This window comes from Orycteropus afer, unplaced genomic scaffold, assembly GCF_000298275.1.
Source record: "Orycteropus afer afer isolate SDZICR_OR568_19922 unplaced genomic scaffold, OryAfe1.0 scaffold00039, whole genome shotgun sequence".
Classification (NCBI taxonomy): Eukaryota; Metazoa; Chordata; class Mammalia; order Tubulidentata; family Orycteropodidae; genus Orycteropus; species Orycteropus afer.
In genome coordinates this window covers 11926682-11951514 of record NW_006921626.1, presented here as the reverse complement: position 1 = coordinate 11951514, position 24833 = coordinate 11926682, and the positions used below count along the sequence as shown (strand labels likewise).

Sequence of the window (24833 nt, the reverse complement as noted above, 5' to 3'; positions counted from 1 at the left end):
AAAAAAAAAAAAAGCAACCAGGAACAGGGAAAAGTAAAACAAACAAACTAAATAACAGAAAACAGAAAAAAAAAAAAAAAATCGGGGTAGGGCAGGGCAGGGCATCCAGGCTCTGTCTGAGCATGCAGACTGGGATGGAATTCCTGTCAGCCCAGAAAGGGGGTGAGAGTGAGGGATGACCACACCTCCATTCACCAAGAAGGTGTGGGGTATAAGAGTAATGAGGGGAATGTTGCACCTTTCCAGTCATCCAAGTCTGGAATGTCCTTGGGGTTCCCAGCAAGTGGAGTCTGTTCTTAAGTCCCTGGAATCTGGGAGAATGCTGTTGCTTTAAATATCCAAAATGGTCAAGCTGCTTGTAAACATTCAAAATGGCCATGCCCTTCTGATAGACAAAAGTCCACAGTTCAGCTCACCTTCCTCTTGGCTGCTTCCCCTTTTATTCCCCAGCCACCAGAGTAGTCCTCTATGCAGTCCCTGGCTAGCAGGGCTGATTGTTAGGTTAATTCTTAGGTCCTACCAGCACTTGGCAATATCCAAGCTGTCTGTGCCGTCAGAATCGCTGCTAGACCGCAGCTGTGTATGTCTCCTTTTTTGGTGTTTTCATGCAAATTCTTCTGCTAGTTGGAGTTTAGTCCACTTTTATATCCTTTCCTTCAAGACTCAGAGGTCCAGGATTATCTTCTGTATCTGTGTTGTTTCCCCTTTTCTTTGTTGAAGAGGATTTGTGCAGTCTTTCTTCCTATTCCACCATTTTACTAGAACTCCTCTGGAAACATTCTTTGTGACGAATTCCACATCATTCCTCTTCAATTTGTCATTCTTGGCATAGTAGATCATATGGTTGTCTGATTCCAAATGGCCAAAACCAGTCCATTTTAGCTCTCTAATGCCTAGGATATAGATCTTTATGTGTTTCACATCATTTTTGACAACTTCCAATTTTGCTAGATTCATACTTCATACATTCCACGCTCTGATTATTAATGGATGTTTTCAGCTTTTTCTTCCTATTCTTAGTCATGCCACATCAGCAAATTGGGGTCCTTTGGTAGTTCAATTTGTGTATCTACTTGGCTGGGCCTGGTTGAGTGGCTGGGCAGCTGGATGTAGTATTCCCCATGATAAGACTGGTAATCAACTCCATGGTGGAATCTACTGTGAGTAGCTGAGTAGCTGCCTTAGGAAATGTGGTCTGCTTCCTATATATAAGGAGAAGCCTCAGGGAATGGTCTCCAGCATATGGCATGCTTGGACCCTGCATGTAGCCGTGTTGTTGTTTAGTAGCCTACCATGCTCTGCTGACCTTGGGACTTACAATGGACTTAAATTAATGCCCTGCCATGTGGTTTGGTAACATCGGGACTGTGCCTTTTTACTTGTCGACCTTGGGCTTGGCAGCATCAGCAACCAGCAGCTGTTTGAGTGAAGAAAAGCCTCTAGCTTCAGTGGGACAGGAACTGGAGGCAGAGCTGAAGCCCAAGGCTGAGAGGCTTTCACAGAGCTGCTAGAGTTTGGCACTTTGGACTTGGACTTAATGCCTCTAAATTGTAAGAATAAACTCCTATTTGTTAAGGCCATCCCATTTGTGCTATATTCCTGTCAGAGTGACACTAGGACCAGAAGAGGTCCCAGAAGCTTTAATCTATCCACATCATTAAGATCAGCTCTACTCTGAGGAGGCAGCTCTTCCCCAGTCATATTTTGAGTGCCTTCTGACCTGAGGGTCTTATTTTCCAGCACTATTTCAGACAACTGTTTCAAGGCTATTCAGAAAGTTTTCCAGTAATATATCAGACAGTGTTTCACTACTATTAATTGGCTTTTCACTGGCCAATACTTTGAGAAGTCAGTGGCCCCTTCTGTCTTCCGAATCTTAGTTAGAAATCTACCATGAGTGACCCTGCTGATATTTGAAATACCAGTGGCATAGCCTCCAGCCTCACAGCAACATGCAAGCCACACAGTGTGACAAAGTGACAGACAAGTGGTGGGTCAATAGTTAGTATAATGGTATTCTAAGTAAATAGTGATATGTTACTGTTATATGCTGTCAAGTTGGTTCAGACTCATAGAGCATAGACTCATATCAGCAAGTGAATGTTCCAAAAGTTTTATTCCTTCCATGCTATTAAGGTTGACTGAAACTTGAGAAGGAAGGTCTTCTCCAATTGTACTTTGAGTGCCTTCTGACTTGGGCTCATCTTCCAGCACTATATCAGGCAATGTTTCACTGCTATTTGTAAGGTTTGCAATGGCCAATTTTTGCAGAAGTGGATCTCATTACATTCTTCTTTCTAATCTGCCCTAGTCTGGAAGCTCTGCTGAAACCTGTCCTCCATAGGTGACCCTGGTTATATTTGAAGTACCAGTGATATAGCTTCCAGCATCACAGCAACATGCAAGCCACCATAGTATGACAAACTGACAGGAGAATTGTGGAAATATTGTTATACTAAGTAAGTGCTCCTAGTTGGCCTTCTGAGCCCCAAGTCCCAGCACACAATAAACCCAAACTCACTGCTATCAAGTAAATTCTGACTCATAGCTACCCCCATTGGGTTTCCAAGATGGTAAATCTTTATGGAAGTAGATTGTTCCATCTTCCTTCACCGAGTGGCTGGTGGGTTTGAACTGCTAACCTTCTGGTTAGCAGTCAAATGCCTTAGGCACTGAACCACCAGAACTCCTCCAGCACACAATAGGTACTCAAATATTAATCGATGAATTCGATGAAGTAATGAATGTGCTTGATAAATGATATGAACATCTTAATAACAGGAATGATAAAATTTAAATACTATTTAAAGTTTATGTGGAAAACTAAAAGAAAGAAGTTTATCTTATTCTGGATATTGAAGTCCACTTACTTTTGCTAGATCTTTGATAGTCTCAGTTTTTCCTGTACCAGCTGGACCCGCAAGGCAGCCGACTAGATTCAAGTGGAGTGCTCCAGTGAGAGTTAACCAGCATCGGTCTGTGAGAGGTGTAATAACCAATCTTGGGGAACAACCCATGTACTCATAGCCATAAGTAAAACTCACATCTCCTTGAGATACATAGCACAACTTTTGTTTTTCATTCCATTTATATTGCAAATGTCTGAAAACAATATTTCAATGCTCATATTATTTTGGGAAAATTGTTTTGGCATTTTTTTTACATGCAGATAAACAGTAAAAATTAGAAATCAAATGCAGATTAAAAATGAAATATAAATCAAAACATTAAAATCAAATGAAAAGATTGATATCAATTTATTACTGACCATAATTAGACATGAAATATTAAAACTCAGATGATTACAAATATATGAGTGCTCCCCCCTCTAAGGCAAATGGTCTTGCAAATCATGCTCCCTTGATGTGAAGTTAGCCTATATGAAGGAATTATATAAGAAACAACCCTATAACATTTATTACAGTTTCTCTTAAGAATGTGGTTGAGGCCATTGTTCTTCATATCCTGAATTGTTATTATGAGTGTACTTGAGAGAAAAGTTATTTGTTTTAAGTATCCATTTTTTTTTAAGAACAAGCACCTACTTAATGATTTAAGTGTTAAAACATTATTTAAATCAAAGATCAATTTCCAGAGCCTTTCTATTCTTCTCCTCTCTACAACAGAGGTTCCCAACTTTATCAGTTCACAACACTCTCAGTATATCAATTTTTCATGATAGGCATAGGCCAAAAGAAATACCCAACTATTCTTTTTATTAACTGTTAGCTCCAAAACAGTTTAATAAGTATTTTCATGTTAATGATGTAATAGCTTTTTTTGAAAAAAATTATACAAATAGATTGAAGGAAAATTTTTACAATCTTTATTCTTAAATAACAAGTTACTTATTTGGTGTACTGAACAATTGTCAAATTTTGGAATCAGATGGGGCACTGCCAAACTAATTTCCTGTACCACACTGCTTTTCAAGATATACTTGCTTTACATGAGAGTAATTACCTAACTCAGATAAGAAGGCATTGAAAGATATGTGGCATAGTTTAATGGTAAAATTTTGAACTACCCAAACTGGTAGTTTGCTTGGTGTTTGACAGATGCTGACCTTCAACAAGGTTCTAAAATCCATTAAATGAGGAAAAGACAGTCTCTTTTACAAATGGTGCTGGCAAAACTGGTTATCTATTAACAACACAAAACAAAAAAACCAGGACCTGTACTTCACACTATATACAAAATCTAACTCAAGATGGATCAAAAATGGGAATATAAAACCTAAAACTATAAAAGTCATTAAAGAAAAAAAAAGGGTTAACTTCCCACTGCTGTCAAGTTGGATCTGACTCACAGTGACCCCTCCTTGGGTTTCTGAGGCAGTATCACTATGGAAGTAGATTGCCCAACCTTCCTTCTGAGGAGTGGCTGGTGGTTTTGAACCGCCAGCCTTCTGGTTAGCAGTCAAATGCCTTAGGCACTATGCCACCAGAGCTCCTTGGGGCCCTAATTTATGGGATAAATAAACTCTCAAACATAACCAAATATGTATAGACAGCAGAAGATAAACTAGTTGACTGAGATATCCTGTAAATTAAATAGTTATGTGCATCAAAATACTTCTCCAAAAGAGTAAAAAGAGCATCTACACACTGGGAAAAAATAATTAGCCATGACATAGCTGACAAGGGGCTTATCTGTAAAATTTATAGAAAATTTCATCATCTCAAAAGCAAAAAGACAAACAACCCAATTAAAAAATGAGCAGAGCACAGGAACAGATACTACAAAAGAAGACATTCAGGTGGCCAAGAAACATGGAAGAAATGTTCGTAATCTTTATCCATTAGAGAGGTGCAGATCAGAACAACCAGAGGTCATTTCACCCCAGCTTTAATAGCAAAGTTCAATAAGGACCAAAACAACTTATGCTAGAGAGGGTATGGAGAGGTTGAAACTCTCATTTCCTTCTGGTGGGAGTGTAACATGATAAAACCACTATGGAAAATGGTGTACTGCTTCCTTAAAAAGTTGGAAACAGAAATGCAACATGATCCAGAGATCCCACTACTAGGTATATATGCTAGAGAAATAAGAGCTGGGCCACAAGTAGATACATGCATACCCATGTTCAATGCAGCATTATTTATAATAGCAAAGAGATGGAAACAACCTAAGTGCCCATCAACAGATGAATGGATAAACAAACTATGGCACATATATACAATGGAATATTATGCAATGTTAATGAAAAATGAAGAATCCACAAACACCTCACAATGTGGATGAACCTTGAGGATATTATGCTGAATGAAATGTCAATCACAAAAGAACAAATGTTGTATGAGTCTACTATTATAAAATGTCAGGGAAAGATTTACACACCGAAAGAAACATTCTTTAATGTTTCCCAGGGATGTAAGGGGAGGCGAAAAATCACTAGATAATCGACACATATTAATTTGAGTGAGAGGAAAGTCAATACACAATAAGAGGTTGATCAGCACAGTGTCACTAAGGTAAATGAAAACGTAGAGAGATTCATAAGAGTTACATACAATGAAAGTAAATACTGTTACATACACCATCCTGAAATAAAACAATAATATGAACAATAATCTATGAATAGATACATAGGCATAGAGGCAAGCTGAAATGATCTGGGTAGGAAAATGGGATTACACCATGACATGTAGGTTTGGCAGAGGATATTTCTACGTAAGTATTTGTATGTGCTGTAAATATCCATGCCTATAGTAGAGCAACCAAGGGACAGCATTATGAAAAATTCTTAGCCATAACCATACACCTTGAGATCATGAGTCACTAGGCTTGGGGGCTTAGGGCCATAGTGTCAGGGAACAGCTAAATCAATTGGCAACTTTCGTGAGTAGTGACTGAGGTCTTAAAAGCCAGTGAATGGCCATCTGAGATGCAACTATTGGTCTCTCCCCTTCCAAACAAATAAGAGTGAAGAAAATCAAAGACATGGAAACAAATAGTTCACAGGATCAATGGACAACATGAACCTCAGCCTCCTCCACCCTGAGGACAGAAGAACCAGACCACTGCCAACAGCTGTGAAAGGTATTACAAAAGACGGTCCCAGACAGGGTTTTTTTTGTCTCTAACAGAGAGAAACTGAAACAAAAGTCAAGATCATAAAAGAGATAAGGCTTACTGTTCTGACAGAGAATAGTGGAACCCTTGTGACTGTGGCCTTTTGTAACTCTTTCAAGCCTGGGACAGAATACATCGCCATGGCTCAACTTTCAGCCAAACAATAAACAGGCCTATAAGATGTACAGGAACATCAGGGAGGTCCACACTTCTTAGAGCAATCAATAATAGGAGCTCAAAAGGGCAGCATTTACCCAGGGATAAAGCCCAGAAGTCAGAAACAGATCAGAAAGAAGGACGAATAGAAACAGTAAAGATAGGAAGGAAGTGGAAAGAGTGCTGTTATATTGTGGGGATAGCAATCAATCCCACAAAACAAAATGTGTATGAATTGTTGTATGTAAAACAAATTTGCTTTGTAAACTTTCACTTAAATTATAATGGAAAGTTAAAAAAAAAATAATTTGTTGAGAATTAAAGACCTTAAATAATGCATGTTAGATACTTGGTTTTCTATGAACACAGGAAATGTTTAGAAAAAAAAAAAAAATTCCAGAGTTTGTAACTTCACATTCTTTACAGGAATGCTATGCTTGATCCCCTCTCTCACCAAGGTTAGTGGGCTCTATTTTTCCATACTTTTGTATTTCATTAATTGCTTCTAGTTAGAAGGAGGTAGTTCTGAGTTAGGGAACTGTCTGAAAGCATTCTCCAATTTGTTTCCCAACTCAGTTGAAACAAACTGTTCCAGAATTGACAGCACACAGAGGAAGAGGAGGCTGGATGGAGAGCTTCTCCCATGGCTCATTGAAACTGACTATCCCTTTGCCTCAATGATAAATGGAAAATACAGATATGAGAAGTGTGTAGTCAGGTCAGGAAGATAAAGCAGAGAGAAGACTGAGAAGGATTAATAGTAGAAAAGAAACAAGAAAGCACAGGAGTATGGTACTGAAATTGGTACAGTTTGCTTCAAGTTTCTATAAATCCCAGAAAACTAAAACTTGAGTTTGACAAATTTGAAGGAGAGAGTCAGTCTACTTACAGATAGATATGTGAGAAGCAATTTAGTGTATCTAGAGTTATAATTTAGATGCACCTACCTTGTCCACTCAAAATCCTCTCCATTGAAGATATTTTTAGAGAGTAAATTTCTCACTATATCTCTACAGTGGACATAAAGGATAAGCAATGACCCTAGGACAGCTTTTTTTCTAGAGTTGTTAATATCCAGCACTATCAGATCTGTAATCTCTTCTAGAATACCTAGCACACCAACAAGGACTTTTTCCAAATCTTCTTTTGAATGAGAACTCATAAAACTTTTGATACAATCATTATAAAACATGATCTGGCTCTGAAAAAGTAAAACACAAATATTATCATTGAAGCATATAGTTGTTTTAAATTAAAACATTTTCATGATGTGTATGTACTGTGTGTTTATGTATGAATGGATTTGTGCATATGTGAAAGAGCCCATGCATTTGTACACGTTTAAGGGTTAAAGATTGAATTTTGATTAATATCTGTTAGGGGATTCATTAATAAAGGAAACTATTTATCATCAATATTTATACTTTTTAAATCTTGACTAAATCTTCATTCATTCATTCATCACTTGATTAAGTGAAAACCTGGGAACAGTAACAAGAGTAGAAAACTCCAACAATGAAATTAGTAGGAACTGTTTCTTCTACTGAATTCACAAATAACATATCTAGAAAATGTTATTTCCATAATCTTAATTTTCAAAACGTATATTTAACAGAAATTACTTGATTCATCTTCTGACATTCACCTTTCCCATACCAGACCTGTGCAAGTCAGTTCGTTTCAGTTCAAATCATTAACTGGAAACTAAAGAATCATTAACTGGAGTTAAAGAAAAAAGTACTCGAGGCAAATAGCAAAAAGTATGATGAGAAGACAGAAAGAAAGAAAGTCAGAAAGATCAAAAGAAAGAACAATTGTTGACAGATACTAAGAAAGAAGAGTGCAAAGGGAAGGGGGTGGGAAGGAAGGTGGTTGAAAGGTAAAGATGAAGAAGAAAGTGAGAAGGAGGCATGAAGTGAACAGAGAACAAAGAAAGAAAAAAGCAGCGACAGTTGAGGGAGAAAAATAATAGAGCAGAATAGAAACGAGGCTAAAATGTGTGTCAGAGGTAGATTCCATTCTTGGTTTATCCTAAATTTGGAATAATAACTTTCTATTTCAGAAGGCTATTGTCTCAAAAGCTTAGAGATATACTAAACCAATTCATTCATTTAAGACCCTGGTAGCACAATTGTTAAGTCATTTGGCTGCTAACCAAAAAGTCAGCGGTTCTAATCCATCAGTGGTTGCACAGGAAAAAGATGTGGCAGTCTGCTTCTGTACAGATTTACAGCCTTGGAAATGCTAAGGGAGAGTTCCACTCTGTCCTATAGGGTCACTATGAGTTGGAAGTGACACAGTGGTAGTGGGTGGGTATTCATTCATTCAATCAGTAGGTCAACAAGGCATTTGAGTATTTAACACAAAATGGGACAATCAGGAGAGGTTTGTGTAGCAGGTAATGCCTGAATGAACCTTGAAGGATAAATACACATTGTTTAGGTGAGTGTGGAAGTAAAGCAAATAGCATGTGTAAAGACTCAGAGATACAAAATTGTAACCTATTTGGAATGTTACATGTAATTTGAAAAAGCTGAAAGTTGAAGTGGTGAAATAAACTGAACGGATCATCAAATGTTTTAAATATAATATTGAAGTTTTTTAATTTTTTTCATGGAAGATAATTGAATCATTTTTAAGATATAGAAGAATTCAATTTGCCTTTCATGTCTTAGAATCAATTCAGTTATCTTCTATGAAATCATCCTTCTTGGATGCATTGTGGAGAATCGTTTGGAGTAAGGAAAGCTACAGGGTAGCCTTCAAAATAGTGCAGTGGCTTTAGGGAAGAAAAAAATATTTGAAAAGCTGTTAAGGTTACTAGAAAGATTGACTTTAGAAGGTAAAGGAGATGGATATTTACAGGATGGGTTTCTTGCTTGTACAATTGAAGGAAGGGCATGTTGGGGCAAGGGGGCATAATGAATTTATTTTGGGATTTATTGAATTTGACATATCTAAGAAACATATAAGTAGAGCTGTAAAGAAATTGGTATGGAGATGACGAATATATATAAATCAAACTCATTGCTGTTGAGTCAATTCGACTCACAGTGACCCCTCCTTGGGTTTACCTGAGGCAGTATCACTATGGAAGTAGATTGCCCAATTTTCCTTCTAAGGAGTGGCTCATGGGTTTGAACCACCAGACTTCCGGTTAGCAGTCAAATGCCTTAGGCGCTATGTCACTAGAAATCATATACACACACACATAGTTGAATACACACACATATATATCTAGTTGTTAAGTGCCATCAAGTCAGTTCCAATTCATAGTGACCCCATGTACAACAGAATGAAACACTGCTTGATGCTGTACCATTCTACAATTATTGCTATGCTTAAGCCCATCATTGTAGCCACTGTGTCATTTCATCTCTTGAGGGTCTTCCCCCCCCCTTTTGCTGACTCTGTACTTTATCAAGCATGATATCTTTCTCCAGGAACTGGTTCCTTCTTATACCATGACCAAAGCACAAGGGTCAAAATCTAGCCATTCTCACTTCTAAGGAGCATTCTAACTGTATTTCTTTCAAGAATGATTTGTTGCTACATACACAAATATATGCCTTAGGCACTATGGCACCAGAGCTCCTATATATATGTGTATGTGTGTGTGTGTGTGTGTGTGTGCATCTGTGTGTATGGGATTTTTCTAGTAGTCGATGGAATTATACAGTAAATACTTATATATCCCCCCAAAAAAACAAATTCACTCTTGTTGATTCGACTCATAGTGACCCCTCCTTGGGTTTCCAAGATAGTACCTTTACAGAAGTAGGTTGCCCAATCTTCCTTCCGAGGCGTGGCTGGTGGATTTGAACCACCAACCTTCTGGTTAGCAGTCAAATGCCTTAGGCACTATGTTACCAGAGCTCCCACTTATATACCCACCAATAATCAAATAATTTTTTTTCTCTTTTTATCACAAATCTGTCAATCTATCCACCAGTACCACCTTTTTGATTCATTTCAAAGTAAGTTACAGATATCCATATCCTTCATAATATTTTTTTATTATTATTTTTTAAATAGTTGCTCTCTTGGAATGTAGCCACAAATTAAATACTTACAGATGTATATCAAAGCAGCACCACTTACCACAGTGAGTACCACTTGTCCTGGATGAGATACCACCCATACAGAAAAAATTTTGCATTTCCAGTCTTCAACTCCATGACTTACAAATCTACAAACAAAACAGTTTATTATATTATTTATACCTAATCATAATTAGGAAGTCAGCGGTTTGAAACCACCAGATCCTCCATGGGAGAAATATGAGGCAGTCTGATTTGGTAAAGATTTTACAGCCTTGGAAACCCTGTGAAGAAGCTCTATCTGTCCTATAGGTAAGTTGTCCTTTGGGTTGGAATCGAATCCATGCCAGTGGGTTAAGTTTTTTCAGGTTTTTAGGGTTTCAAAATATAATTTATTCTCTTTCATATAGTCTATCAATAGAGAATGGATCAAGATTTCTGACTTAACAAACAATCCTACCTTCATGCTGAACCATATTCTTTCAAATGATAGAAAATAGATGGAAAAAAATAGGGAACTGGAAAATAAGAAATGCTGTTCCAGCATGTGAAAAACCAAAAAATTCCTGGCAGATAAAAAGCAAATGGGATTGAATTTTCTAGAATGAAGAGTAGAAAAACCAAAGAAAACTACTGCCAAGGTTAACAAATGCAAATTGCAGAAGCAAGCCCTGGCCAATCTTTAATCAGTAACCACTTGCTCTCCAGTCAGCTCTGACACATGGCAACCCCATGTGTATCAGAGTAGAACTGAGTGCCACAGGGCTTTTTAATGGTTGATTTTTCAGAAGTAGATTGACGGGACTTTCTTCCAAGGCACGTCTAGGTGGACTCAAACTTCCAACTTTTCAGTTAATAGTCAGCACTTTAACTATTTGCATCACCCAAGAACTTCATATTTTCTAGACAGCAAAATCAGTAAGTCTCTGCCTCTTCCCAAAAGAAACCACCCCCCACCACCAGAAACCTAAACAGGGCTTGTGGTTGTTGTTGTTAGGTGCCATTGAGTTGTCTCCAACTCATAGTGACCCTATGCACAGCAGAACAAAACACCTCCTGGTTCTGCACCAGCTCTGTGATCTTTGCTATACTTGACCCACCTCCAAGAGGCAGAAAAGTGGGGGAAAGAAAAGTCAGAGGGGATGACAGAGCAAGCAGTGTCAGGGATCCAGGTAAAGGGAGGGACACAGGACCCACCCCCAAGAGGCAGGAAAACAGGAAAGAAAATCCAGAGGGGACAACAGAGAGAGCAGCGGCAGGGATCCAGGTAAGGGGAGGGTGAAGAGGTTTCAAACAGCTAAGGGAGACAAACTTGTCTGTCAGTTTGTCGTACTGTGGTGGCTTGTGTGTTGCTGTGAAGCTTGAGGTGTGCCACCGGTGTTTCAAATGCCAGCAGACTGAAGTCTTTGTAAACTCTATGGTGAAATTTGCCATGAGCAACTGAGTAGCTCCTGATTGTTAAGTTAGCCACCTGGAGCATTTCTGTTGGGAGCAGCACAAAGTAATTTTCTGGGAAGTTCACTCTCTCTCAGGTGTGTAAAATTCTGATGTTGGGATTCATTAGTTTGGTCACTCCGCCAGGCTCAAAAGGAGCCCTCCTAGAGGCAGAAAAAATCTCTGTCTGCTGAGAGATGTGAGAGACACACATTGCTGTGAGAGAGACTGAGAGATACATACTGCTGGGAGAGAGACACCAAGAGATACACACTGTTGGGAAAGAGACTGAAAGAGACTCTCAGCTGAGAGATGGCAGGCTGAGAGAGACTAAGTGTATTCCTGAACTTGAATTGTAGCCTGTTGCATCCCTAATAAGCCCCATAATCTGTGAGTTCTGTGTGGCCACCGCAGCAAATTATCAAACCCAGCAGAGAAGTGGTAGGTGCTGTGGGAGAAATGGTTGGCACCTGAACTCTATAAAAACTGTACTCCAACCCCCACTTGGGGAGTCAGATTCGGGTATTGCCTCTATCTCCTACCATGTACTTGGTAATAAACTTTCCTTCTTTCCTCTCAAGTACTAGAAGTGTGTTAACTGATTTGGCTTGATCACATATCTGGTGTCAAACATTGACCAACTTTCTATTTGTTATGACTCCTGACACCAACACCAACTTCACTGTAGACCAGGCCACAGCCTGCCATATGGCAGTGTTTTGAATAGCAAATCATAACCCTGAACATCTGGAAGCAAACATCTGAGAATGATAACATCAGTAAATTATGCATTACAACACTGAATATAGTACATATTACTAATGGTAAGATGTAAAAAAAGAAAATGGATGGTCATAAGTGCAGTTCATCATAACCTGAATATATTATAAGTTAGGGACTATCTGTACTGTCAAAATTCTTTCACATTTGGTGAAATAATGTAATATCTCTAAAGAGAACAGTGTAAATGTTGTACTGAAACTCTCCCACCCCCACCTCCATCCCCCAAAAAAGAAAAGGCAACTAGGAAAAAGAAACACTTTTTGAAAATTGAATATTGGGTTAAATTGCACAATGGTCATGTGTGTGAAAATAAAAATGATAATTTTTCCTGTGTGTGAAAATAAAAATGATAATTTTTCCTAAAACTTAGTATAAAGAAAAGGGTACAATGCTGAAAAGTTAAGGCATTTGGAGGATGGACTAAGAACTCTGAGTGTTTGTATAATAGGAATTCTAAAAGGGAGGAAAAAATAATTTTAAAAAATTAGAATAAGTGTGAGAAAATAAAGTAAAAGGTAACAGAACATAATTACTATAAAATAGAGACAATCCTTTAGATTAAAAGGGGGCATTCAACCACAAAATAAATTTTAGAAATGAGATTTATCTTGGTGATATTTTAGACGTATCTTGGTGATAATCCTGAATTGCAAAGAGAAACAAAAATATGATAAAGCATCATTTTTTTTTAAAGAAGTAAAAGGAATGAGTCAAATAAGCTAAGGCCTCTTCAGCAACACTGTTTGATAGAGGAAATAGTTGCAAAGATCTGAGAGAAAATCGAGAAATCAAACCATTCATACTGCTATGCTGGTTATATTAACATCACTTTATTATTTCATTATCTTCATCAATATAACTTTTCTCTTCTAAGAGAATCTAGCGTAGGAAGACAAAAGTTGCAAATAACCACTGTCTTGTTAAGGAGCTCCAAAGAACTAGGTGCTTGACATAAAGAGAAGCTTCTGCCAAAGATGCAGGCCTAGACTCCAATTTGCTGTTTACTGAATATCCTGAGCTAACTTTGAAAAATCAGCTAACCAGCATACCTGAGGAAACCTGCAGGCCCACCTCTTCCCCTTCTTCCCATAGCATGCTCCCTGACGAACATTCACTCAGACTGGTCCTCTAACCATCCATAAATTAAGCTGTTAAATGACTCAAACTTTACAAATAGCAAAAGAGTGTTTAAGGGATCCTGCCATTATCTAGTGTCTACTAAAGCATGATTTTTATAAATGTTAAACAATCAGATTTTTTTTCTTAGAACTTCCTGGATTTTCTGTATTTAAGCTCTGTGAAAAATTCCCTTTGCTGCAGTGCTCTGGTAAATCCTCACAAAGTGCTGCCTGTTTCTGGATCACTTTTTCCTTCAATCAACTCTTTAATTTTCACAGAAGCTCTAGTTTGCCCTTTGACAGTCTATTCCAGGAAATTCCTGAAACATCCTTCAACTCCTAGACTGAAAGCATCAAATAACATTTTGTTTAGACTTTAAGACTGTGAAGCTCTCACCTCAAAATCATGCTTTGCTGTGTCCACCAATCCTAAATTATTGTGGTAGTTAACATTGTAGGTCAACTTGGTTGGGCCTGGTTGAGTGGCTGGGCAGCTGGTGGTAGTTATTCCCCATGATGAGACTGTCAGTCAGTTCCACGGTGGGATCTACCACAAGCAGCTAAGTAGCTGCTTTAGGGATGTGGTCTGCTTCCTGTATATAAGCAGTAGCTTTGGGAATGATCTCTAGCTCATGGCATGCTTGAACTCTGCATGTAGCCAAGTCATTTTCAGCATCGCGCCATGATCTGCTGATCTTGGGACTTTCAATGAACTTGAATTAATGGCCTGCCATGTGGTTTGGTAACATTGTCATTATTACTTGTCAACTTTGGGCTTTTCAGCCTCAGCAGCCAGCAGGTGAGTGAAGAAATGCCTCTAGCTCCAGTGGGCTGGGAGCAGGAGGCAGAGCTGGACCCCAAGGTTGAGGGACTTTCACCCAGCCCCTAGAGCCTGGCACTTTGAACTCAGACGTAAAGTCTCCAAACTGTAAGAGATAAACTCCTGTTTGTTCAAGCCATCCCCTTTGTGGTATATTCCTGTCAGAGCAGCACTAGGTAACCAGAACAATTATTGTATTGAATTTTACCCAATCCTAATCAAACTCCTACACTGAAACACCCATTGTAAACCAGATTTCAAAATCACAGTAAACATCTCACCCTTCCCCTTCTCCCTCTTGTTAGGTGCCGTCCAGTCATCTCTGACCAATAGCAACCCTATGCACAGCAAATGAAACACTGCCCGGTCCTGTGCCAGCTTCACAATCTTTGCTATATTTGAGCCCATCACCACAGCCACTGTGTCAATCCATCTCATTGAGGACCTTCTCCTCTTTCATCAACCCTCCACCTTATGAAGCATGATATCCTTCTCCAGGGAATGGTCCCTTCTGATAAATGGCCAAAGTAGGTGAGATGAAGTCTGGCCATTCTCCCTTCCAAGGAGCATTCTGGCTGCAGTTCCTCCAGAACAGATTTGTTAGTTCTTTTAGCAGTCCATGGTACTTTCAGCATTCTTCGCCAGCACCACAACTCAAAAGTGTCAATTCTTCTTTGGTCTTCCTTATTCATTGTCCAGCTCTCACATGCATATGAGGTGATTGAAAATATCATGGCTTTTGTCAGGCACACCTTAGTCCTCAAGGAGACATCTTTATTTCTCACCACTTGAAAGAGGTCTTTTCCAGCTGACTTGCCCAGTGCTATACATCATCTAATGTCCTAACTGCTGCTTCCAATGGCATTGATTGTAGAACCAAGCAATGTGAAGTCTTTAACAACTTCAATCTTTCCTCCATTTATTGTGATGTCGCTTATAGGTCCAGTTGTGAGGATTTTTGTTTTCTTTATATTGAGATGTAATCCATATTGCAGACTGTATTCTTCAATCTTCATCAGTAAGCACTTCAAGTCATTCTCACTTTCAGCAAGCAAAGTTGTGTTGTCAGCATATCACAGGTTGTTAATGATTCTTCCTCCAATTTTGATGCCACATTCTTCATCATATAGTCCAGCTTCTTGGATTATTTGCTTAGCATATAGATTGAATAACTATGGTGAAAGGATACAACCCAGACACACTCCCTTCTTGATTTTAAACATGCAGTGTCTCCCTCTTCTGTTTGAATGACAGGCTCCCGGTCATAGGTTCCTCATGAGTACAATTAAGTGTTCTGGAATTCCCATTCTTCTCAATGTTATCCACAATTTGTTATGATCCACAAAATCAAATGCTTTTGCATAGTCAATAAAACACAGGTAAACATTTTTCTGGTATTCTTTGCTTTAAGCCAAGATCCCTCTGACATCAGCAATGACATCCCTTGTTCCATGTCCTCTTCTGAATACAACTTGCACTTCTGGAAGTTCTCTGTCAATATACTTCTGTAACTGTTTTTGAATTATCTTCAGTAAGATTTTAGTTGCGTGCAATATTAATGATATTGTTAGATAATTTTTTGTTAGTTCTTGAAGCAGTCCATGGTACTTTCAGCATTGTTCACCAGCACCACAACTCAAAAGCATCAATTCTTCTTTGGTCTTCCGTATTCATTGTCCAGCTCTCACATGCATATGAGGTGATTGAAAATATCATGGCTTGCATCAGCCACACCTTAGTCCTTAAGAAGACATCTTTGCTCTAGGTCATTTGTAAGGATCTGCTGAAGTGATGTTCTCCTTTACTCAATAAACTCAGCTTTGTCTTCCCAACAGGTTATTTTGGTGATGCTTTTTGGAGATTACATTAAACACAATGAATTTGAACTTATAATTCTATTCTTTGTCAAATCAGCAATCAAGTGTCAAGATAACATAATGATATTTTGATGCATTCAGACAGTTTCTGGAAAAACTACTTGAAGATACACATAGCAAAATGAAACTAAAATATGGGACCTATGAAATACTGAGAACAAACACAAACACAAAAAACAAAACAAAAAACCACTTACTGTTAAGCCTACATAATTATTGATCCATAAAAACGAACTGCAGAGGACTTCCAGTAAGATAGAGGAATAGGCAGACAGGTGACACAGACCCTTTTCAACAAAGAAAAGAAAAACCAATTGACAGAGACACAGAAGATAATCCTGGAGCCCTGAGCTTTGAAAGGAACTATGCAGAAGTGGATTGGGAACCAACTAGTGGAAAAACCTGAATGAAAACAGAGATGGTCTGTTTTCAGTGAGTACAGAGATGGTCAGAGCTGTGGACTGTCAGCTACTCTGATGGGACCCACAGCCAGAATATTTCCAAGTGGTGTTGGGACTTGAGAATTGACCTAAAGATTAACTCTGGTCACCAAGGGCTGCAGGGATGACTGCCTGGTGTCCTATGACTAGTAAGAGAAAAAGCAAGGAGGGAGACTACCTGAGCTGTTGACTTTCTGCTGTCTGGAGGGTGCAGTCATTTTGATTGTTTACATGCAGCAGCCATTTTGGATATTTAAAGTGACTAAGGGTGCAGCCATTTTGAATGTTTACAAGCAGTGGTCATTTAGGATATTTAAAGTGACCGAGGGCACAGTCATTTTGAATCTTTACAAGTGGCAACCATTTTGGACTTTAAAGTGATAGCATTCTCATTCGGATTCCAGGGACCTAAGAATAGGCTCTGTTTGCCAAGGTTGGCAGCACATATGAGAGGCTAACAACAGGAAAGGAGCCAGGTGGTAAGTGTGTAAGTGCTGTCAACTAGCGAATAGAGGAGCACAGTAAGCTGCTTGTGTAGATAACATACAAACAAAACAAAGAAAATGAAAATTGTGGGCAAGTCACTCCAACATACAATCACCAATTAAATATAAACAAAAACATCACAATGCCTCAGAGACAACAGAGCATCACAGTCCACACAAAGAAGCAAGATAAAGCAGGAGAAACAAGGGACCAGAATACAAACCCAAAACATCCCTGAGGAAGATGCAGCATTGGAACTCCCTGATAAGGAATTCAAATAATTATATTTAGCTATCTTCAATGAATTGAGAGACAGATCAAGGAAACCACAGAGAAAATGCTAGAACAATTTTGAAAGACAGTACAAGAAAAAAATGACAAAATAAATGAAAAATTAGAAATGATACAAACTCTACACACAAAGATCCAGAAGATTAATACTAAATTGTCAGAAATAGATAAGACATTGAATGAGCAAAGGAGCAGAACTGAATCAATGGAAGACAGAATTAGGGAAATTGCAAACAAATACCTAAACACTTCTTTGGAAAGGGATAAATCAGAAAAAATATTAAAAAAAATAAAGAAAGCCTAAGGTTCATGTGGGATACCATGAAAAGGAACAACTTACTGTAATCAGAATTTCAGAACAGCAAGAGACAAATAAAACCATAGAGAAAATTGTCCAAGATTTGTTGGAAGAGAATTTTCCTGGTATGATGAAAGATGAGAATATATCCATTCAGGAAGTCCAATGAACCCCAATCAGGATAGACCCCAGAAGAACATCACCCAGACATATCATCATCAAACTTGTCAAAACCAAAGACAAAGAAAGAATCATGAGAGCAGCATGGGAGAAACAAAAAATTACCTATAAGGGGCAACCAATAAGACTAAGCTTGGATTTCTCAACAGAAACCATGCAGGTGAGAAGACAATGGGATGGTATATATAAAATATTGAAAAAGAAAAGTTTCCAACCAAGAATTATGTAACCAGCAAAACTGTCCCTCAAATATGACAGTGAAATTAGGACATTTCCAGATAAGCAGAAATTAAGGGAATTTGTGCAACTAGACCAACCTTACAAGAAATTCCAAAGGGACCCCTTTGGACAGAGAAGCAACAACAACAAACAACAACTGACCATTAACACCCATGATGAAATAACCCAGAAACAAACCCAGTTATGGAAGTATCCAAAGTAAATAAGTCTATAAGATTGTAAACAGGAAACCAGAGACATCAGTTGAAAAATGAGGAGAACTACAAACCAAAAAGAGGGAAAAAAACTGTGTCATTACAGAACTTCTAGATGGTAGGAATGTCAAGACAACTATAAGATAGAACAGACTGTTTTAACCTTAGGAAGAAAACTGTAAATCACAGGGTAACCTCAAAGAAAAATGATAAACCTTCACATCAAAAAAGAGGGCCAGCATAAATATTCAGCAAATACTAAAACAATAGCAATGAAGGAAGTGATAACATGGCTCATAAACAAGCTCAGCATAGAAATTATGTGGAACAAATAAATCGACATCATGAAAAAGCACATAATAAAAATGACAGTAACAAATTCATATTTGCTGATAATTACACATCTGTCAAGGAACTTATCTCTAAGATTTATAGCAGAAGATTGGATGACCAAACTATGGCACATACACATAATGGAATACTATGCAGTACTAAAGAATAAAGTAGAGTCTGCAAAACTCCGCATAATATGGATGAACTTGGAGGACATTATACTGAGTGACATAAATCAATCACAGAAGGACAAATATAGTATTAATTCGTTGTTGCAGAGGGCACACAACAACAACAGACTTCCAGTGTAGGACCAACCAGAGAAAGCCCAATATGCTTCCCTAACCAATCACATGAAGAAAGCAAAAGGTCATCAAAAAGACAGAAAATGAGGAAAAGGTGAAAATGGATGTCAGAAGAGACTCTGAAACTTGCTCTTAACAGAGAGTAGCTAAATGAAAGGAAGAAATGATGAAGTAAAACAGTTGAACAGAAGATTTCAAAGGGCAGCTCAAGAAGACAAAGGAAGGTACTATAATGAAATGTGTGGAGGACTGGAGTTAGAAAATCAAAAGGGAAAAAACATGTTTGGCATTTTGCAAGCTGAAAGAACTGAAGAAAAAACTCAAATCTCAAGTTGCAATATTGAAGGATTCCATGGGCAAAGTAGTGAGAAATGCAGGAAGCATCAAAAGGAGATGAAAAGAATACACAGTCACTGCACAAAAAGAATTGGTTTACATCCAACCATTTCAGGAGGAAGCATATAATAAAAAACTGATATATTCAAAGGAAGAAATCCAAGCTGCACTGAAGGAACAGCAAAAAACAAGGGTCCAAGAATTAATGGTCTATGCATTGAGATGTTTTAACAAATGGATGGAGCACTAGAGGTGTTCCCTTGATTATGCCAAGATGTTTGGAAGACAGCTACCTGGTCAACCTACATTTCAAAGAAAAGTGATCCAAGAGAATGCAGAAATTATAGAACAATATCATTAATATCACATGTAAGTAAAATTTTGCTGAAAATATTTTAAAAATGGTTGAAGTAGAATATTGACAGAAGTTCAAGCCAGTTTCAGAAGAGGACATGGCATGAGGGCTATCATTGCTGATGTCAGATAGATCTTGGATGAAAGCAAAGAATAACAAAAAGATGTTTATCTGTGTATTATTGACAATGCAAAGGCATCTGACTGTGTGGATCATAACAAATTATGGATAACATTGTAAGAATGGGAATTCTAGAACACTTAATTGTGCTCATGAGGAACCTGTACCTAAATCAAGAGGAAGTGTTTGAACTGGACAAGGGGATACTGCATGGTTTTAAAATCAGGAAAGGTGTGCATCAGGGTAGTATCATCTTATATTTATTCAATCTATATGCTGAGCAAACAATCTGAGATTTTGGATGATACAAAGAAGAACATGGCATCAGGGTTGGAGGGAAACTCATAAACAACCTGAGATATGCAGATGACACAACCTTGCTTGCTGAAAGGGAGGAGAACTTGAAGCATTGACTGATGAATGTCAAAGACTACAGCCTTCAGTATAGATTACATCTCAATGTAAAGAAAACAAAAATCCTCACAACTGGACCAATAAGCAACATCACAACAAATGGAGAAAAGATTGAAGTTGTCAAGGATTTCATTTTACTTAGATCCATAATCAACACTCATGGAAACAGCAGTAAGGAGATCAAATGATGTGTTGCACTGGGAAAATCTGCTGCAAAAGACCTCTAAAGTTGTAAGGAACAGAGACATCACTAAGAGTAAGGAGCAGCACTTCCAGTAAGACGGCAGAATAGGCAGACAAGCTACACAGACCCTCTTCAACAAAGAAAAGAGAAACCATTGATATGGATACAGAAGATAATCCTGGAGCCCTGAGCTTTGAAAGGAAGGATATAGAAGTGGATTAAACACCAACTAGTGGAACAACCTGAATTTAAACAGTGAGTAAGGAGACAAATGGAGCTGAGGACTGCCAGCTATCCTGACAGCATGTAGAGCCTGAATATTTCCAAGTGATGTTAGGACCTGAGAATTAACTTAAAAATTGGCCCTGCTCACCAAGAGCTGCATGAACTATTACACGGGTAGCTGACCACTGAAAAGGTAAACAGCAAAGAAGGAGACAAAATGAGCATTCAAAATGACTTTCAGTTATCCAGAGGGCACAGCCATTTTGAATGGTTACAAGTAGTGGCTGGGCGCAGCCATTTTGCATGTTTGTAAGTGGCAGCCATTTAGGATATTTAAAGTCATACCATTCTTGTTCAGATTCCAGGGACCTAAGAATCGATTCTGCTTGCCAAAGACAGCACAGACATATGGGAAGGTGATGACTGGTAAGGAGACAGGTATTGAGTGCATAAGTGCTGCCAACTAGTAAATAGAGGAGCACAGTACCCTGCTTACTCAGATATATCCAAAAAAAGCAAAGAAAATTAAAATCTTGGGCAAATCACTCCAACATGCAATCACCAATTAAATATAAACACAAAAATGTCACAATGTCTTGGAGACAACAGACAATCACAGTCCACACAAAGAAACAAAAAAAGCAGTAGAAACAAGAAACCAGGATACAGACCAAGAGCACATCCCTGAGGAAGCAGCAGCATTGGAATTCACTAATAAGGAATTCAAAAGAATTATATTTAGGAACCTTCAGTGGTTTGAGAGATAGATCAAGGAAAACACTGACAAAGTTGAAGAAAACACAGAAAAAAACCTTAGAACAATTTCAGAAGATAATGAAAGAACAAAATGAGAAAATAAATGAAAAATTAGAAATAATACAAAATCTACAGATAGAAATCCAGAAGATTAATACTATATTCTCAGAAATAGGTAACACATTGAAAGGGCAAAATGGTAGAATCAAATCAATGGAAGACAGAATTAGTGGGATTGAAAACAAATACTTCAATACTTATTTAGAAATAGATCAATCAGAAAAAACGATCAAAACAAAATGAAGAAAGTGTAAGGTTCATGAGGGATACCATCAAAAGGAATAACCTACATGTAATTGGAATTCCGGGAGCTCTGGCAGCATAACGTAGGGCATTTGACTGCTAACTAGAAGGCTGGTGGTTCAAACCCACCAGCTACTCCTTGGAAGGAAGATTGGGCAATATACTTCTGTAGTGATACTGCCTCAGAAACCCAAGGAGGGGTTGCTAGGAGTTGGATCCAACTCGATGGCAGTGCCTTTTTTTGGAATCGGAATACCAGAACAGGAAGAGAAAAAGAAAACCACTGAGAAAATTGTCAAAGATGTGTTGGAAGAGAATTTCCCTGATATGATGAAAGATGGGAATACATCCATTCAAGAAGTCCAATGAACCCCAAACAGGATAGACCCCAAAAGAAAATCACCAAGATGTATCATCATCAAACTCACCAAAACCAAGGACAAAAAAGAAGTCTGAAAGTAGCATAGGAAAAACGAAAAGCTACCTGCAAAGGGCAACCAATAAGACTAAGCTCTGATTTCTCGGCAGAAACCTTGCAGGTGAGAAGGCATCGGGATGATATATTTAAATCCATGAAAAATGCCAACCAAGAATTATATACCTGGCAAAAATTTCCCTCAAATATGATGGTGAAATTAGAATATTTCCAGATAAGCAGAAATTAAGGGAATTTGTGAAAACCAGACTAACCTTGCAAGAGATGCTAAAGGAAATCCTTTGGACAGAGAACCAACAATAGCAAACAACAACCAATCATTAACACCCATGATGATGTAACCAAGAGCCAACGCAGATACGGAAATAATCAAAGTAAATAAGTCTACAAGATTGTAAACAGGGAACCAGAGACATCAATTGGAAAATGAGGACAATTAGAAACCAAAAAGAGGGTAACTACTGTGTAGTTTCAAAACTCGTAAATGGTGAGGAAGTCAAGGCAATTGCAAGATAGAACAGACTGTTCTAAACTTGGGAAGAAAATTATAAATCACAGGGTAACCTCAAAGAAAAATGATAAACCTTCACATTACAATAAAAAAGAGTTCAAGCATAAATATTTAACAAATAGTAAAACAATAACAATGAAGGAAGTGATAACACAATTCATAAATAAAATGAGCTCAACACAGAAAATTATATGGAACAAAGAAATCAGTAACACCATGAAAAAACACATAACAAAATGATAGCCACCAATTCATACTTGTCAGTAATTACACTGAATGTAAATGGATTAAATGCACCACTCAAGAGACAGTTGCAGATTGGGTAAGAAAACATAACCCATCAATATGCTGTCTACAAGAGACACACCTTAGAGAGAAAGACACAAATAGACTAAAAATTAAAGGTTGGGAAAAAGATATATGAAACAAATGGCAACCATAAGAGAGCAGGCGTGGCAATATTCATTCCTGATCAATGAATGGTGACAAAAACTACCATATGAGACAAGGAAGGATATTATATAATGATTAAAGGATCAATTCAACAAGAAGATATAACCATAATAAATATCTATGCACTCAATCAAAGAGCCCCAAAATACATAAATTAGACTTTAACAGAATTGAAAAGACAAACATCATAACAGGAGACTTTAATACACCATTTTCAAAGAAAGATAGAACAACTAGAAAGAAACTCCACAAAGATTCAGAACTACTAAACAATACAATCCACCAACTTGACCTCATAGACATCAACACAGCACTTCAACCAACAACAGCACAATATACATTCTTTTCCAGTGCACAGGGAGCATTTTCCATGATAGACCATATGTTAGGCCATAAGGCAAACCTAATAAATTTAAAAACATTGAAATACTGCAAAGCATCTTCTCAGATCCCAATCCTATAAAATTAGAAATCAACAATAGGAAGATCAATGGAAAAAGAGCAAACACATGGAAACTGAATAACACCTTCCTTGAAAATGACTGGATAATAGAAGAAATAAAACATTCCTTGAATCAAATGAGAATGAAAACACAACATACAAAAATCTTTGGGACACAGCAAGAGCAGTGATCAGAGACCAATTTATAGCAATAAATGCATACATCAAAAAAGAAGAGCCAAAATCAACATATTAACCCAGTATCTCCAAAAAGTAGAAAAAGAGCAGAAAAAAAAGCCTAGAGTCACCAGAAGAAAAGAAATAATAAAGATTCAAGCAGAAATGAAAAAAAAAAAAAAAAGAAAAAAGTATGGTGAGCCTGACCCAAGTCATGGTATTTTCAATCACCTCATATGCATGTGAAAGCTGGACAATGAATGAGAAAGACCACAGAAAAATTGATGTATTTGAATTGTGGTGTTGGTGAAGAATATTGAAAATAGCATGGACTTCCAGAAGAATGAATAAATCTATCTTGGAAGAAGTATAGCCAGAATACATCTTAGAGATGAGAATGGCCAGACTTCTCACATTGGTCATGTTGTCAGAAAGGACCAGTCAGTCTGTGGAGAAGAATATCATGCTTGGTAAAGTAAAGAGTCACTGACAAAAGGGAAGACCTTAAGGAGATGGACTCACACAGTGGCTGCAATGATGGGCTCAAGTATAGCAAAGATTGTGAGGATGGCTCAGGACTGGGTAGTGTTTTGATCTGTTGTGCATGGAGTCTCTATGAGTTGGAACAAACTCAACAACACCCAACAACAACAACCGATCACATATTCTTGTTTTTATTTAACCTACTTACAGTTTGACAGTGCCAACAGCCTTCAGGTATTCAGGGCATACCAGATGCCTCTCCTTTTTCCATTATAAAGCTGTCACACTCCCTTGGCTACCTATGAGTCTCTGCCAAACTTTATGCAGTGGTAGCTGATTCTCTCACTAACACCAAATCTCAATAAATAGCCCTTGTTTTTCTGTGGGTGTTCTTTGTCTATTTCCACAGAAAATAGACAACAAAATGGTATGAATGAGTCTATATTCATAAGGGATATTGGTCTGTAGTTTTCCTTTTGAGTGATGTCTTTGTCTGGTTTTGGTATCAAGGTTATGCTTGCTTCATAAAATGAGTTAGGGAGGATTCCATCCTTTTCTATGTTTTGGA

General features: G+C 37.9%; 1 protein-coding gene across 1 annotated transcript in view; it reads right to left on the bottom strand.

The window, feature by feature from the left end:
- DNAH14 (dynein axonemal heavy chain 14) overlaps positions 1-24833 on the bottom strand; it is a 792430-nt gene that overhangs the window by 491291 nt on the left and 276306 nt on the right. Inside the window, exons 26-28 of the mRNA XM_042780425.1 lie at positions 10333-10420; positions 7179-7432; positions 2871-3102 (exon numbers count right to left, since the gene is read on the bottom strand). Of these exons, the coding sequence (XP_042636359.1) occupies positions 2871-3102; positions 7179-7432; positions 10333-10420 (574 nt within the window). The remainder of the gene's footprint in view (positions 1-2870; positions 3103-7178; positions 7433-10332; positions 10421-24833) is intronic.